We start from the raw sequence: 17,695 nt of genomic DNA on the forward strand, positions 1-17,695 counted from the left end.
AGAGAGCTAATTATTTTTGAGCATATAATGATAGGTGATTCCACTTTACTTGCTACTAGTGCCAAAGAAGCAGATGCCCTACTTACTCTCTAGTGTTGATTATTACAAGGAGCTACGTGGTAGAATAAAGACAACATTGAGTGCTTCATTAATTTTAAATGTTATTCCTTCGTACCATTCTATTCGTTTCCCTTGTGTTAAGTCACGTTGTCCAGTGCATTGTCTCGGTCCCATGTATGTAAAGAGAGGATATATCCATATATGTATATATATATACACACACAAACGCATGTATGGAGCAGCTCCAAAGGTGTTGGAGCTAGAAGAACCTTCCTAATAATAATTTAACAATAAGTTTCACAGAGGTACGTGCCCGAAACCCTTATCTTTTTATATGCCCAGCTAACATAGTCTATTATCATCACTTACTTTTATTTATCTTTTTCAAGAGGTAATTGGTAACCATTTTTTCTAGTTTATGATTTTGTACACTGTATGCATAGTAGTTTAATTTCTTTGTCGACAATATCCCTGCATCTCGAGAAACTCTTACGCAGGTCAACACTCCCCTTAGTGCCCATATATATTATGATCACTAACGCAACATGCGCACCTGCATAATAGAAATGCTAATGTGCAGGTATCATATAAAATATTTGTTTTTCTCTGAGACCCTTATTTATACTGCTATCTAGGATTTAGTGGGTGGTTGGTTGAATAGTATGATTTAAAGAGTAGAATTAATTAAAGTGTAGATCTAACGGCTAAAAAATAGATAACAAAAGAGCCCAAATACTATTAATAGTATTTCAGCTCAATTCTCTCTTTCTTTCTCTCTCTCTCTCTCTCTCTGTCCATATAATAATATTATATATATATATAATTATAGTATATATATATTTATACTTTATAAATTTAATATTTATAATAAGTCGCGGCTATCGTGATTTTAAAAAGCACAAAATACTTGTGGCTTGTAAGTTTCTGCCGTTAGACATAACCCTTTTGCAATCATTTCTACGCTGTTAGGATCATACTATTACATCAACCACGCACGCTCAACCTTGGAAAAACCACTATATTCTAATCGCACATACCCTTGAATCGAAATGTCGAAACCTATTAGCACCATGACTTTAATACTTTGTAAAAACATAGGAGCTTAATTCTCTCTCTCATCTCCTCCTCCCTCTCTCTCTCAAGCCTTAAGATCGATTGAGATAGAATGGATGGTATCTGTTATAGTATGGATAGTATGTGATCCGCAATATACCGATAATAAGTCCGCCAGGATGAGGAAGATCTGCCGAAGATTTAAGCGTGATACGGTAGAAGATCGAAGATAAACAGGGAAAGGAGAATAGTGCATCGTGCGGCTATGCGGGGACAGGCCTAAGTTTATCAGAAACGAGCAGAAAGGGTGGCGAAGAGGTAGAGTAAGTAGTTGAGAGATGGATATAACGTTATTGGTATCCGACGAGATACCACACGTATTCGTATGTGTCGCTATAAAATGAGTGAGATAGAAAGCAGGTATATAAGACATCAGTACGGTGGAGGTCTCAAAAGATGGCGTGCTTTAGAACTTGCCCTGTTAGCTATTAGTGATCGTACAGGTCGCTATGGTAGAGGATAAGAGGAAGAATTTTATGAGCATCATGGTGGTAGAAGCGAGCTCTCATCTCTCTAACTGTCTCTCTCTCTTCTATAATATATTATAATAATATATATTATATATATATATATATCGACTACGTTAGCTCTATAACTATCTAATAATTATCGGGCTCCAGTATATAATTCGTTTTCGCTCGCAGGGGTTCAAATTAATGATCTACACTGTTATAATACTGATCTAAGATATTTGAAGTTTGTACAAATAAATAATTTATATTTTTTTATAAATATATTACTTTATGACAAAGCCATTTCAAATTATTAATTTTTAATGCTATTATAACGATGTGTATTAATATTGTGTAGATATAAATCTAAATTTATCAATTTTGGTAAGAACATATTTTTAACACTATCCAGATTAAGGTCATATTCTTGATCTTGAATTTAAAAGTCTATCTCTTAAATTTAAAAATACTTAATTTTCATCCGTTCATTTAACTATGATTTTACTTATTAATTAATATAATATTGAAAAAAATAAATTTTATTTCTATGAACTCAAGTACCGTCAAATCACATTGACGTGGTGAATTCGTTGATATTTGAACACCCTAAGATGAAAACAAGATTTATAGTACTCGAAACTCCGACGCTGTAGATTGATATACAGCCTCTACATATTATATATATAATATGGCATGACCTGGAATATTTATTAATAGATATAATGCCTTTCTGCTATCATGAGTTTTAAATTCTTGGATGAACAAATTGTAGGTTAGAATGATTATAGTGGTCCTCTTAAGTTAGCTAGTAGTTGCCCTAAGTTAGTGATTGGTTAGTTGAATATATACTAAAGGATAAAATTGATACAAAGTTAGATACTCGGCTAAAAAATCGAGTAGCAAAAGCAGTTCAAAATACTATTAATTAATAGTTAATAGGTATCTACCAGCAGCTCATCTCGTCTCGTCTCTACTCTCTCCTCATCTCCTCCTTCTCTCATCTCTCTCTTCTATATATATATATATATATAATATATATATAGGAGAGAGAGAGAGAGAGAGAGAGAGAAGAGGAGGCAGGAGAAGAGAGAGCTAGTGTCCTATATTATTCTATACTACCGGGCTTCGGTAGCTATACGTCCTCGTTTTCTGATCTCAGGGGTTCAATTAACGACATCACACCGTTAAAACTGATCTAGGTATTTAAAATTTTTAGAAATAAGATTTATATTTTATCGAATAGTTTACTTATATGATCAAACCATTTCAAAATTGTCAATTTTTAATGGCTACTATGCGCGAGTTTGAGTTTAACCGTAGAGAAAATCTAATTTCTCAATTTTGATAAAATATACTTTAAACTATCTAGTATTAAGGTTTAACATTCCTGATCTTGTAATTTAAAAGTGCTATGGCTGTAAATTTACAAGTCTGATTCAAATCTTTCAACCATCCATTTTTAACATAAATTTATTATTTAATAACTATAACGATACGAAAAAACAACTAAAATTTATTCCTAAAATTTATATATTCCCTAGATCATATTTAGAATGTGTGGGATCGTTAATTTAAACCACCATAAATCAGAAACAAGATGAAGTACGCGGAGCTCCGTACCATAAGATATTATAGTAGCTTAATTTAATATATATATACTAATATATATATATATCATTTATATATATTATATAGTAAGCTTAGCTCCTATGCTATTCGAAGTACGGGAGGCCTCCGTAACTGTAAGTTGTATTTCGACTGATGGGACGTCCGTTCGGCGATCGTTTCGTTAGATCATGATCTATATTATTGGAACTATCTTAGAAACCAAATTTCATAATTTTTTGACTTCGTTTGCCTAGTGAACGAGTAGCCTCAAAATGAACGGCTGAAAATAAAAATCTCATAAAAAATAATGATAAAGAACTCAAATTTCAAATCGGAGGTATTGATCTTACTATTGACGTTAAGTAGAATTTTCTATTAAATTTTCATGTAATTTGGATACTTCTACACCGTTGAACTTAAAAACATGCCGCATCGGCCATTAAAATAGTCATTTTTGAGACCTTTTGATCGCTTAGTAAATGATGTCAAAAAATTATAAAATTTGGTTTCTAGATAGTTCCAATAGGGTAGATTATACCTAACGGAGCCGATCGTCGAATCGGATGTCCTATCATCGAAAACAACTTACAAGCACGGAGGTCCCCGTACTTTCAAAAGTATAGTAGACGCACTCTATATATATATATATATAGAGCTAGGCTCCTATGCTTTCGAAAGTACGGGAGCCTCCGTACTTGTAAGTTATTTTCGATGATGGGACGTCCGATTCGGTGATCGGTTTCGTTAGACATAATCTACGCTATTGAAACTATCTAGAAACCAAATTTCATAATTTTTTGACTCCGTTTGCCTAGTGAACGAGTAGCCTCAAAATGAACGGCTGAAAATAAAAATCTCATAAAAAATAATAATAAAGGACTCAAATTTCAAATCGGAAGTATTGATCTTGCTATCGACGTTAAGTAGAATTTTCTATTAAATATTCATGTAATTTGGATACTTCTACACCGTTGAATTTAAAAACGTGCCGCATCGGCTGTTAAAATAGTCATTTTTGGGACTTTTTGATCGCTTAGTAAATGATGTCAAAAAATTATAAAATTTGGTTTCTAAATAATTCTAATATGGTAGATTATACCTAACGGAGCCGATCGTCGAATCGGATGTCCTATCATCGAAAACAACTTACAAGTACGGAGGTTCCGGTAATTTCGAAAGTATAGTAGACGGACTATATATATATATATATATATATATATATGTGTGTGTGTGTGTGTGTGTGTATGTATGTATGTATGTATGTATGTAGAGTCCGGCTACAATGCTATCGATAACACCAAGTATTTGGTGCTATCAAATTTTCTGCCGTTAGATCAACCCCTTTGACCATTTTCACTTGTTAGATCATATTATTCAAGTAACCACCCACTCAACCTTAGGGGACAACTATCATCCTAATCGTACATCGCTTCATCCAAGGGCCGAAAACTTAATAGCACCAATGACTTGGTACTGTTAATAGTATTCTAGCCTAGTTCTATATATATATATATATATAGAGTTGAGCTGGAATGCTATCGGTAACAAACTGGCTCCGTTGTCACCCATTTGTTTTCGATGATGGAGCCTTTTAATTGACGATCGACACCGTTGAACATGACCTATACCACTTGAAGTATCTAAAACCAAATTTCAAATCTTTTCGACATCATTGACCTAATGATCAAAGGGTTTCAAAATTTGTAATTTTAATAGTAGATATGAGGCGTTTTCTCGTTTAACGGTATAAAGCTATCCAAATCAATTGAACTTTGGTTAGAAAATTCTTTAAACTATTTAGAATAAGATCTATACTCTCGATCTTGATTACAAAATTCCTATCATCACTTTTTAGAGGATATTTATTTTCAACCGTTCATTTTTACGCCCACTTGATGGACAATAGAACAATATCGAAAAAGCATAATATTTGATTTCTAGATACTTTAACTGGTATAGATCATATTCAACAGTGTCGATCATCGATGTGGCGGCTCCATCATCGAAAATAAATGGGTGGCAACGGAGCCCGTTTGCTACCGATAGTATTCTAGCTCAACTCTCTCTCTCTCTCTCTCTCTCTCTCTCCCTCTCTCTCTCTCTATATATATATATATATATATATAGAGTTACGTCTCCCGTGCTTTCGAAAGTACAGAGGCCTCCGTACTTGTAAGTTGTTTTCGATGATAGGACATCCAATTCGACGATCGGCTCCGTTAGGCATTATCTATACTATTGGAACTATCTATGCTATTGGAACTATCTAGAAATCAAATTTTATAATTTTTCGACATCATTTAGCAAGTGATCACAGGGTCTCAAAAATGACCATTTTAACGGCCGATGTGGCACGTTTTTAAGTTCAGCGGTGTAGAAGTATCCAAATTACATGAAACTTTAATAGAAAATTCTACTTAACATCAATAGCGAGAACAATATTTCCGATTTGAAATTTGAGTCATTTATCACTGTTTTTTCTGAGATTTTTATTTTCAAACGTTCATTTTGAGGTTACTCGTTCACTAGGCAAACGAAGTAAAAAAATTATGAAATTTGGTTTCTAGATAGTTCCAATAGCGTAGATCACGTTTAACGGAACCGATCGCCGAATCGGACGTCCCATCATTGAAAACAACTTACAAGCACGGAGGCCTCCGTACTTTCGAAAGTATAGGAGCCTAGCGGGAGCCGTAGCTCTATATATATATATATATATATATAGAGAGAGAGAGAGGGAGAGAGAGAGAGAGAGAGAGAGAGAGAGTTGAGCTAGAATACTATCGGTAGCAAACGGGCTCCGTTGCCACCCATTTATTTTCGATGATGGAGCCGCCACATCGATGATCGACACTGTTGAATATGATCTATACCAGTTAAAGTATCTAGAAATCAAATATTATGCTTTTTCGATATTGTTCTATTGTCCATCAAGTGGGCGTAAAAATGAACGGTTGAAAATAAATATCCTCTAAAAAGTGATGATAGGAATTTTGTAATCAAGATCGAGAGTATAGATCTTATTCTAAATAGTTTAAAGAATTTNATATATATATATATATATATATATATATATATATATATATATATATATGACTACTATTCTACTGTAAGTAGGAAGGCCCTTGGTACTTCTGAGTTATTTTTAATGATAAAGCTTTTGATTTGCTGATCCATAATATATATTAAACATGATCTAAGGCATTCAAGTTATCTAGAAGCTGACTTTGGTAATTTTTTAAAATTATAATTGAGTCTATCAAGCGAATATAAAATGAACGATTAAATTGAACAACCTTGTAAAAATAGAATACCAGGTTCAATTTTTTAAGATTGAAGTTATTGATCTTGATATAGATAACGAACAGAATTTTCTATCAAAAATTTTCTGTCAAAAATTCAATCAATTTCGATTTTTCTACACTGCTAAATTAATAAATGTTTCATATTAGCCGTTAAAATTGTCCATTCTCAGGTTCTTTGATCGTAAGATATATAATACCAAAAAATAATTAAATTTGATTCCTAAAATATTTAAATATTTTAAATTATGTTTAACAATATAAATTATTATTGCAAAAACTCTATTATGAAAAATAATTAATTAGTACAAAAATAATCGTATAGCAGTTTGGCGCTCTTGCTCTATACATATAAAGATATTAACTCTTGCCTCCCAATTATCTGAACGTAAATATGCATGTGTTCACGAAGGATGCACTGTGCAATTGGACTACGAACATGCAAGACCACAATACCAGAGAAGTTATTTTGGGGAACAATATTGTCTAAATAAATAAATAAATGAAAGATACTGAGTCACACCAGTAGTTACAAGGAGTACTATTTATTCATTTTTATTCAATAATTATAAATCAAGCAAACTTTTTATTTCCTAACATTATTGAATGGCCAATCATTTGTCATGCCCTTATTAAGAAATATGAAAATTTATAACACTTTATGATTGAACAAAAAAATTTATCTAATATGTCAACAAAACTGTAGTCAAATTTTTATCTTAAAAACTTAGATTAATTGTATAAACACGGCTCCCTATAAATATTATTTCTACAAATTTTAAATTTTTATTTTTATCATTACAAAAGTCAAGTGATATTCTCTCTAGTTTATTACCGTTAGAGCGCAGTTTGTTTCTCACCAGCAAATAAGTGAAATAACAATTTTGCCCTTACAAACATATTTCTCCAAAAGCTTCAACTATTATAATTATGCAGAAATGTCTTTCCAAAAAAGTATTTTATTCAATAATACAAGAGGAGTAAAAAGGTTAATTTAACTCATTCACTAATCTTGATTAAGTGTTTTATTCATAATTAGCTATATTTTTCTAACGGATCCTAAATGGTAGGGTTATATTTGAAAATGTTAGGACTTTTATAGAGATAAAAATTAAAAAATTATATTTTGTAGGAATATATCTATTATTTGATATATTTATAGGGAACTGTATGGAATTAATCCTACAAAAATTTTCATAGAAAGCTACAAAAGAGAAATCTCGTTAGAGGACAAACGTGTTGGCTATTTATTATTTGGCTAAAATAGGTTCAACATCCTGCCCCGTGACAATATGCCCAGAAGACTAATAAATTGAGTTTTGTGAGCCTAATAAGTTGAGTAGAGATGCGGTTCACAAGATACCTAATGGCAAGAAGCCCAATAATAGATCCAACTTTCAGATAGGTTGAGTTAGATTGAAGCCCGCGAGCGCTGTAGTTGAGTCTTTAAGTGCGATGGGTGTGCCCTTTTTATCAACGCGTGTTTTTAGAATAGTTGGTTAGTTTTTACAATTTACAAGTAGTATCAGAGCAAGTAGCGTGGGTTCAATTTTCGCATGCTGCATTAACGGTGCAGATTTTGGGGGAGGGGGATTAATTGTTGGCTATTTATTATTAGGTTAAAATAGGTCCAACATCTTGTCCCGTGACATTAGGCTCATGAGCCTAATAAGTTGAGTTGGGTGGGCCAAATAAGTTGAGTGGAGGTTGTGACGCTCCAACTTTCCAGGAGGTCACCTATTCTAGGACTACTTTTGTCCTAATACGCTTAACTCTCTTAACCTCTTGGGCCTAGCCACCACCCCAAATGTTTAAGGCGGATTAAGAGTTTTAACCCTATTATATTTTATAAATAAGACTATTTGGGGTCTCACATTCTCCCCCCTTAAGTCCTAACGTCTTCGTCAAACTTAGACTCACAAGGATCAGGCGATATGAGACTTGTCTCGTTAGTTTAAACCGATCTTGTGGTGAGCTGCGCTCTATCCACAACAGTCAACAATATAAGAGTCTCGCTCTCCTTGCTGTATAATTCTAGCTCAGGTGAGACTCATCTCACACTTCCGGCTGATAATTGGCTCTGATACCAACTGTGACGCCCCAACTTCGTAGGGGGTCACGCATCCTAAGACCACTACTATCCTAACACACTTAACTCTCTTAACCTTTTGAGTCTAACCACCACCCAAAATATTTAAGCCGGGTTAAAAGTTTTAACCCTATTATATTTTATATATAGGACTACCTGAGATTTCATAGAGATGCGGTCCATAAGAGACTTAACAGTAAGAGGCCCAACAATATACCCAACGTCCAGATGAATTGAGTCAGGTCGAAACTCGCAAGCATTGTGGCTGAGCCCTTAAATGCGATGGGTGTGCATTTTCTATCAGCACGTACTTTTGGAATAGCTGGTTAATGCTTAAAATCCACAAAACGGACTGTAATATGTCAGTTGTACCCTTTATAGGACCACCTTGCAAGTTTTGAATAGTGCAGGGGGACTATTCATGAATTATCTCATTGTAGAAGTCATCGTTAAAGTTATCCAAAATAACCGATATATCATATCCGATCCGGAACCTACCAGGACCCTATCCAGACGTGACCCGAACCTGATAAAAAATAGATAGTATAGAGGTAAAAAAAATTACCCATTAAAATTTCGGATATGGATCCGAATATTTTATATCCATACCCGGCCGATTTAGACCCAACCCGAACCTAACTTTTAAATGGGTAGGGTCCGGAATAGTTTTCAAATTCGGACCGACCCGGACCCGATGAAATATCCGATAGCAAATAAAAAAGATTTAAACTTTTGAAGTTGAGAGATCAATTTTAATAGCACTTATAGATTATAGATGAGGAATCTCTAAGTATTTTTATCTTAGTGAAACACTGAAAGCCTAACCACTCTTTTACTTCTTTCTTTTTTCTTACTTTTCTATTCTTTATTTTTTTTATTTCAATTCCACCTAAGAGTTTATTTGGCATGTGCAACATTTTTGTTGTTGAAAATCTCGCAAAAAGAATCAATTAACAAAGAGAAAAATTTTGATAACTATTTTATTAGTTATTCTAACTATTATATTATTGTTCACTCGTGAAAATTTAAAAACTTGAAACTTAATTTTTCATTGTAATGTTTCATATATATGCATTTTAACTATATAATAGTAGGTGGAAGTGTTTTAGTCCCATACGTATTGAAGTCACATTACTTTATGATAGGTGCATATATTTCGGACCTATGTATTGAGGTTTTTTTTTTTCTTTTGAATGAATTTTATTGGACTGGATATAACTTATTAGAATGCGAGTTTTTTATAGAGAGAGATTTATAGTTTGTCCACAAACTATTTAATAAAGTTTATAAAAAATATATGTATATGGGTATCCGTATCCGATTTAGACCCGACCTGTATCTGGTCTTGAACGGATAATATACGGATAGTCATTACCAAGACCCGTTCAAATAGACCCGATGGGTATATTAGTAATTTAAGTATCTAGATCCGAACCCGATCCGAAATTAAATGGGTAGGATTTATAAATATTTTTGTAGCCATTTCTTTATAGGGTACGGATACAGTATATTAATTATCCAGATCCGACCCGGTCCAAGGACACCTTTAGTCAACGTTGGCATTGCCGACGTCTGAGTCTCATTTTAATATAGAGTTATTATTATACATAAGGGAGTTTGTACACGCATACTGACGGAAATGTCTCAAGGATTTGTAAACGAGAAAAAAAAAAGTGACTACAAAAAATTAGGGGTGTCAATGAGCCGAACACGAGCGAGCTGGGACTGGCTCGTATTCGACTTGTTTAATAAACGAGCCAAACACAAGCTGTCTCGTAAAAGTATCGAGTTGAAAAATTCAGTTCGTGTTCAGCTCGTTAATAAACGAGCCGAACACGAGCTTGCCAACGAACAATAAATTAAAAAAATTAGATTGGATATATTTAAAAATTAAATTTATAAAATTTTACTTATTAGATTTTGATCAAATGATTGAAACTTTATATATAAATGAGTCTTTTTATAATTGAACTCGACTTTATATTTTTAATGTGCTAATATATATATATATATATATATATATATATATATATATATATATATATATTATTTATTTAATTATTATTTATTTATTTATATACAATGCAATATAAATATTAAATTAAATTATCATAAATATAAAAATATATGTATTCGATGTCTTATGCCGAAACAAAGCGATTATTAATCCCAGTCTCGTTTCGGTCGTTATTAACGAGCCTGAAAAATTCAGCTTTTGTTTGCTTTTACTTAACGGGCATTTGATCTTCGAGTTCTTTTCAGTCGAACACCGAGCTGGCTTCGAACAACGAGCTGGATTACCTCCCCTACAATAAATGGACCTTTTTTTTTTTCGTATTGACCTTATAAAATTTTTTAATTGAATAAATAAATTGACATATATATATATATATATATATATATATTTGACAAACTAACATTTCATATTGACCCGATAAAAGTGATGTAAATTATTAAAAGTGATGAAATCACCTATCAATTTGATAAAATCACCTATCACTTCTATAAAATCTCTATTTTTTTTTTAAACTAAAATGACTTAATTATAAAAATTAAAAATTAATTAACAAAGTGTTTATCCAAAAAATTAAATTTGGAGGGCTGTTGCAGAACAGCCTATAGGCTATAGGTGTGTTTTCCGTACATTTTGACTTTTTTTTTTCCGTCGACTGAATTTATTTTTACCAATAATTATTTTTCATAGTTTTACCTGACACAAAACATCCTCCTGTTGAAATAGAAGGGCTCCTGTTCAATCAAACAATTTAACACGTGCAAGAATTTTCTCATGGCGGCATTTCGTGAAGACTTGTAATTCTAAGTAAGGCAAAATTAAATTCAATTCCTAATAATTACTTTTTGTGGTAGTGAACAGATCGATTTGTAGCAGCAATATGAGTGACGGTAGCCGGTGGAACCCAGCCGACATCGAGGTTGGGGAGGAAGGAAGCAGCAAAAAGAACCTAGAATCGCTAAAGGAGCAACTGAAGGTGGTCGACAATCTTAAGGAGAAAGGAGAGGCTTTATTAGAAAAGATTTACGGAGATGGTTCCCACGACCATACCATCTTCAAGTGCGAGCGCAAAGCAGATGGTCGAGGAGGACCTCCTGAGCCGAAAGCAGTGGCGATCGGGCCGTACCACCGCAACTGCAAGAACCGGCTGACGTTCGGCGATGATTACAAGTTGGAGATCACTAGGTTTATGGTCCAGTACTGTGGGCTTGATGCAGAGGAGTATCTCAACAAGATGGAGGAGAAAGAAAACGATGTTCGCAGCTGCTACGACAAAGATTTATCTGACTGGAGCAACGAAGAGTTCCAAAGGATGCTGCTGCTCGACAGCTCCTTCATACTATTCATGATGGATGGATTCTACAAGAGGAATTTAGTGCCCGCTAACTTGTTCACGGAGTATATGGCTTTGCATCTAGAAATAAGGGAGCATTCGGAGCAGATCAAGCTCGACATGTTGACGGTCGACAACCAGATTCCATTCTTCACCATCGAGAGACTGCTAGGTTGCTTCCCTCAAGGCAGCAGCATCCGTAAGGAATCGGTCGAAGAATTAGCTTTGTGGTGCTTCGACGATCTCTGGCCCATGAAGAACGAAGAACAAGTTTTAGGAGAAAAGAGGAATGAAGAACAGGATTTAGTAAATAAAAGGAACGAAGAAAATGATTTAGAAAAGAAAAGGAAGGAAGAACAGGTAATAAGGAGGGGTGTGGCTCAGTTCCTTTTTTATCGGCTTCGCCTTTTCGATCTCTGGTCGAGGATACGGGTAACGGGTATTGGAGTGCCTTGGTTCCTAGAAGAACAGGAAACGAGTAGGGACGCGCCTGATCGGTTCCACCATCTGCTCCACCTTTTTCACTGGTCTCGGATACCGAAGGAAGGATACGAAATTGACTTCCAAACGAGGGGCCTTGGAAGATGGCATTATAAGAATGCTTCGAAACAATATATTCCGAGCGCTACAGAGCTCCGAAAATCCGCTACAAAGTTCAAGAAGAAAGACTTAGGCAGCTGCCTGGACGTTACATTCAACCGCAGATTGACGTTCGTAACCGGGGTGATCAATATCCCGGTATTGCAGCTTTACGATTACAGCGAACCAATCTTCCGCAACCTTATTGCGTTTGAGGCGACTCCGACAAACAGAGTGCTCTGCTTCACGGCCTACACGCAGTGCATGTCTCGCATGCTGCAGCAAGAGGACGATGTGAAGCTGTTGAGGGAGCGCCGGATAATAGCGAGCACTAGCTATAACAATGCCGACGTGATCAGATTCTTCAAGGACATGAATGCGGAGATCGAAGATATCGAGATGCCGTACACTCTGCTCGTACTTTACGACGACATCACCAATCATTACAACAGTCGAATCAGCAAATGGTGGGGGAACTTCATGTTGCAGTACTGCCCCAATTTTTGGGTCGCTCTTTCACTCGTCGCTGCTATCGTGCTCTTTGCTCTCTCATTTCTTCAGGCCTTGTACGGCATGCTCTCCTATTATGCGCCTAAGAAAAATAAATAAAAAAGCTAGGGCTAGCTGCCGTATGCGGTTGGCCCAATATAAAAAAACCCCTCAATCATAGGCAAATATGAAATAGTCCCTCAGCTATATAAAATTAATTCCTTAATTTTAAAATGTTTAAAATTAAATAATTTTGGTGAAATAAATTTGGAGATTTCATCAAGTGTGTTAGTAATTTCATTAATTTCAAATAATTTTAATTATTTTGGAAAATCAAATGAGAATAATTAATTAATAGCTAAGGGGCAAGAAAATAAAAATAATAAGTGTTTTGGACTGTACTACCAGTGTGAAATTGTGCCGAGTCTGCCGACGTGTACGATGGTTGATTCCTACTTTTCTTGAATTGTATTCTATGTAGAAGTGAGTTTGTATGGCTGCAACTTGGAAAATGTCATTTTTCTGCATATATTCTGATAAACTTGAAAAAGCTTTTTATTATTTCTCACTTTGGGACATTGCTATATGCTTCCATGATCGACTCAACAAAGAAGAAATTAAAAGAGATGAAAATTACAAATCTAACCTAATCTATAGCTTATTTTTTATAGATTTTTAAATTGTAAGAAATTTTATCGAGTTGAGTTGTGTTGGTGCAAATATTCAAAAATAGAGGTTAGGCTATAAAATATTATGAAAAAAGAGTGTCGACGAGTCGATTAAGCTGAGGTACGAAAATCTCGCTTTTTTTAAGAAGATTCAATCTCTCTGCGGTTGACAAAATCTCTGAACCGATGCAACAAAATATTGAGTTGTTCCCTTCAGGATACAACAGCTCGATTTTCATTATGTGGCTTCACCAACTTTGCACAAGTAGATGTCCCTAAAACTCCGCCAAAGAACCCATTTTTTTGGTATGCTCTCTTTCAAGTAGAATAAAAATAACTTTCCTTTTGTTTCCTTCGTTGTTGCTTTTGGTTATATCCTCAAATATCTAGAGAAGTCCAATTTATAGGAACTACTGGCCTATAGATTGCAACGTAATAAAAAAAGATGGTTATATAGCATTTAGTATATAATAAATTCACAAGTTGTGAGTTATAGAATTAAAGAAAGAAACTTGGAATTTAATGTAGAGACGTTAGCAAATATTTAGAAAAGCTTAATTTGCAATTCATAGATGCATAGGTTTCCAACGAATTAATATGAAATTAATAGTTTATTTAATAATAAAAATGTTACAACATTCCCCCTTATTTTTAATTATTATTAAAAATATATCAAAGTTTGACAGCCAAAAAAGAATCATTATATATAATATAATGAAGGTGTACTCTACATTGAATCTTCACTTAATTAAACAATAATCTCTACTCTAGAGTTAGAACGGTTTTAGACTTAAATTTTGGCTGCTTAGAAAAAATAGAGAGTCACTTCTCACATATAACAATTCAAATATTGATATGAGAATTACTAGCTAGCATGTTACGGTCATGTACTGATCTTTGTTTTCATAAGTATATTTGAGAATAAGCTCATTCTCATAGTGAGCGGCCTCACTTCCATGTTCACACTAGTTAAGAATCCGTGCGATGCGGCGGATAGTTAATATTACATTTAATTATTATAAGTAATATTAGAAAGTATATATTTAGTTAATTAACACTATATTAATAAATTGGCATTACTTAAGAAATATTTTTTTTTCAGAGCTAAATAAATTTCAGAAGTAGTATTCAAGCAATAATTCAATATAGAGAAGCAAGAAAGAAAAGAAAAAAAAAAAAAAACTTTTTTGTTCACAAATAGAATAATATTTGGCTTCAGATGATTTATCAAATTTTGAGTTCAATGCTAAGAATTATAACTTAAAATTATAAAGAATATATGATTAAGGTTTAGGGTTTAAAATATTAGAAAATTGCGTACGGTAAAAACGCAGCGGAAAAAGAAATCAAACAAATTTGATTTTTGAAAACTCTCGAGATCCAATCTCAAAAACCACGCAATTAGGATCCCTCATGTTTTAAGATTAAAGAAGAAAAATAAAATCGAATCTTTACCTTTTTCGCGGATAGATCTTTCCCTCAATTTGATGATCGTGGAATTCGGTTCTCTTGAAGCCGCACACGCGTCCGGCCTCTATAGGTATCCACACGAGGTTCTTGATTTGATCGATGTCCTCACCGGGGTGCTAGCTCTCTTGCAAAAGGACGTCTTTCTTGCTAGAAGATGGAAGAGAGAAGAGAGGATAGATGACGGCTAGGGTTTTCTAAAAACTCCCGTATATTATATATAGGAATATAATCCTATTCCTAATAATATAATGACAATTAAGGATAAGTATAAATCTAGATTTAAATTTATCTTTTCCTTAATTGGTTAGATCGATCAAATCCTAATTTGATTCGACTTGAATTTTATATTAATTTGATCTTATCAAATTAATAATGCAACATTTGCACATAAGTCCTCTTATAATTTACTAACTATTAGTAAGTCCTCTCTTGTAACATTTACACTTTAATACCACTAATTTGTAACAATTACAAATTAGTCCAATTATCAACATATTGACAATTAGGTCCTCCGGCGATTCAATAATCGCGATCTAGCTATCCGATCAATCACAACCTCTTATGTGTGTGACCCCATAGGTTCTATTCTATCTGGTAGTGAGATATATTTTGATCACTATCAACAATATCACTGAAACTCCTTTCAATGGATTAGAACAATTCCAACTCAGCCCAATGAGAATTATCGATCATCTAGATAATTCTCATGAGTCTCACAATCCACCAGTGACGCCTAGCAGCATGTAGTGGCATTCCAGTAGAATGGAATACTGAACCTCTTGGTGCAGTTACCGTGTGATACAATCCTTCTATCATGAGTCCCGACTAGACGGAGGTTATGGAATAACTCGTCAAACCCCATCGTCTGTCATATGTTAAATTTATTCGACTCGAGTTTCTAATATCGGAAACCCTTTTCCGCTATTTATTCTGCCCTGGCCAAGGTCTTCTAAACTCGGTCTCATAAATCACATAGGACTAACACCCCTATCTACCAAGGGAGATAGATTCCATCTGAGTGCGCACCCTATTCCTACAATGAACCTACTGCAGCCAACATGCACCGCAAGGACCCGAATGGCTAGGGACCAAGTGTATGTACAGTCAAACTACAGTAACCTCATTGTGAATAGCCGAGGCACCGCAGGTCAAAGGACCAGTCACACTACTGCAACAATTGAGTAAGTCACTGACGAGTGAGTAGACATCCAAGTGACTTCTCGCGTTGGTCACGCTCGGTACCCTTGTTCTCTAACAACCACCTGCATATTCGCTTCAGTGTCCCCACACTGTCGACTCGAGACTCGTCTACCCAAAAGGGAAGCGACCTATGCACCAATCTCACTGGATCAATCACCGTCCCCGTGATGATTCATTGATCGGGAGCATTTAAGAATTAATCACCAATGACACATGTCTCAAATTCTCAACACTTGAGAATATATGTCATCATCTTATTAATTCCTTGGACGATTCATGGACACATACACAACATGAATGGAAATAAAAATCCAAAGTTATTCATAATATTTTAAAATCAAATACAAAATTATGTCCTAGAAAGAATACATGTGTCGGCCTGGTTGGCTTCTAGGGCATACATCTAACATAAAATACGGTGCTCATACAAATTTATACAATAATTATCTTCAAATTAGTTCCGGCCACGACGTTTGCACATCATATTATTTTCAAAACAACCACCACTAATACAGAAAACAACTGAAGTTAGTTGAACCTGCATAACATATAATTAAGTATTGGAAGACGTATTAGTTATTAATTTTTTTTTTTTTTGCTTTTATAAGTTAATTATTCTTCTTTCAATAACATCAAAATATTATAATAACTTGAAAAAAGAATATAAAGAGATAATAATAGAAAGAAACGAGAAAGAATGGAAACCATTTTACCTTAAATGCTTCGTTAAATCTAGGCCAAGATCATGGCTTGAAAAATTTTCATATCAGAGAGGTAGTACGTCTAGAGCAAAATAGTTCATAAAAAAAGAAGAGAGTAAATATTACCTTGGCTTGATTGAGAAGAGAAATATGATTCTGAAGTGAGAATAGGGAAGTATTTAGGCTAACTCTAAAAGATAAGAGAAGAAAATTAGAAATTTAAAATTCACTATAGCTAACTAAACTCTGAATTGAAACCCAATAACCTCAAAAAAATAAATAAAAATTCCAACAACAGTAAAATGTGGGTGGTTCCAAAGATGACAAAGCAATCCGATCACAAATCTATTATGGGAAGAAAATAAAAAAGTAAAAACAACATGTATGTCATTGAACTGGTTACGGTTTTGGAGGTGCATCATGCAATACATCCAGAGATGGCATTGCACTGGTTGAGGGCATCAAGAGCGGAGTCGAAGGGGTGGAAGTCGACGAATTAGACAACCTTGCTGATGTGTATGAAGTCGAGGACGTAGTGCGTGCAGCCTAGGTGTTTTTGCCGATCTCGTCAAGGTCATATGCCTCTAGGAGCGAATACCCCAGCACCGACTCAAAGA

The 17,695-nt window shown here is 34.3% G+C and overlaps 1 protein-coding gene across 1 annotated transcript; it reads left to right on the top strand.

Moving 5' to 3' along the window:
• LOC109713223 (putative UPF0481 protein At3g02645) lies at nucleotides 324-13,541 on the top strand. The gene is made up of 2 exons (XM_020237220.1): nucleotides 324-365; nucleotides 11,500-13,541. The coding sequence occupies exon 2, from the start codon at nucleotides 11,519-11,521 to the stop codon at nucleotides 13,157-13,159; it is 1,641 nt and encodes a 546-aa protein (XP_020092809.1). The 5' UTR covers nucleotides 324-365; nucleotides 11,500-11,518; the 3' UTR covers nucleotides 13,160-13,541.

This window comes from Ananas comosus, linkage group 7 (assembly GCF_001540865.1).
Source record: "Ananas comosus cultivar F153 linkage group 7, ASM154086v1, whole genome shotgun sequence".
NCBI lineage: Eukaryota > Viridiplantae > Streptophyta > Magnoliopsida > Poales > Bromeliaceae > Ananas > Ananas comosus.

Coding starts and splice junctions, on each gene's coding strand:
- LOC109713223 (XM_020237220.1), top strand. CDS start 11,519: ATGAGTGACGGTAGCCGGTGGAACCCAGCCGACATCGAGGTTGGGGAG.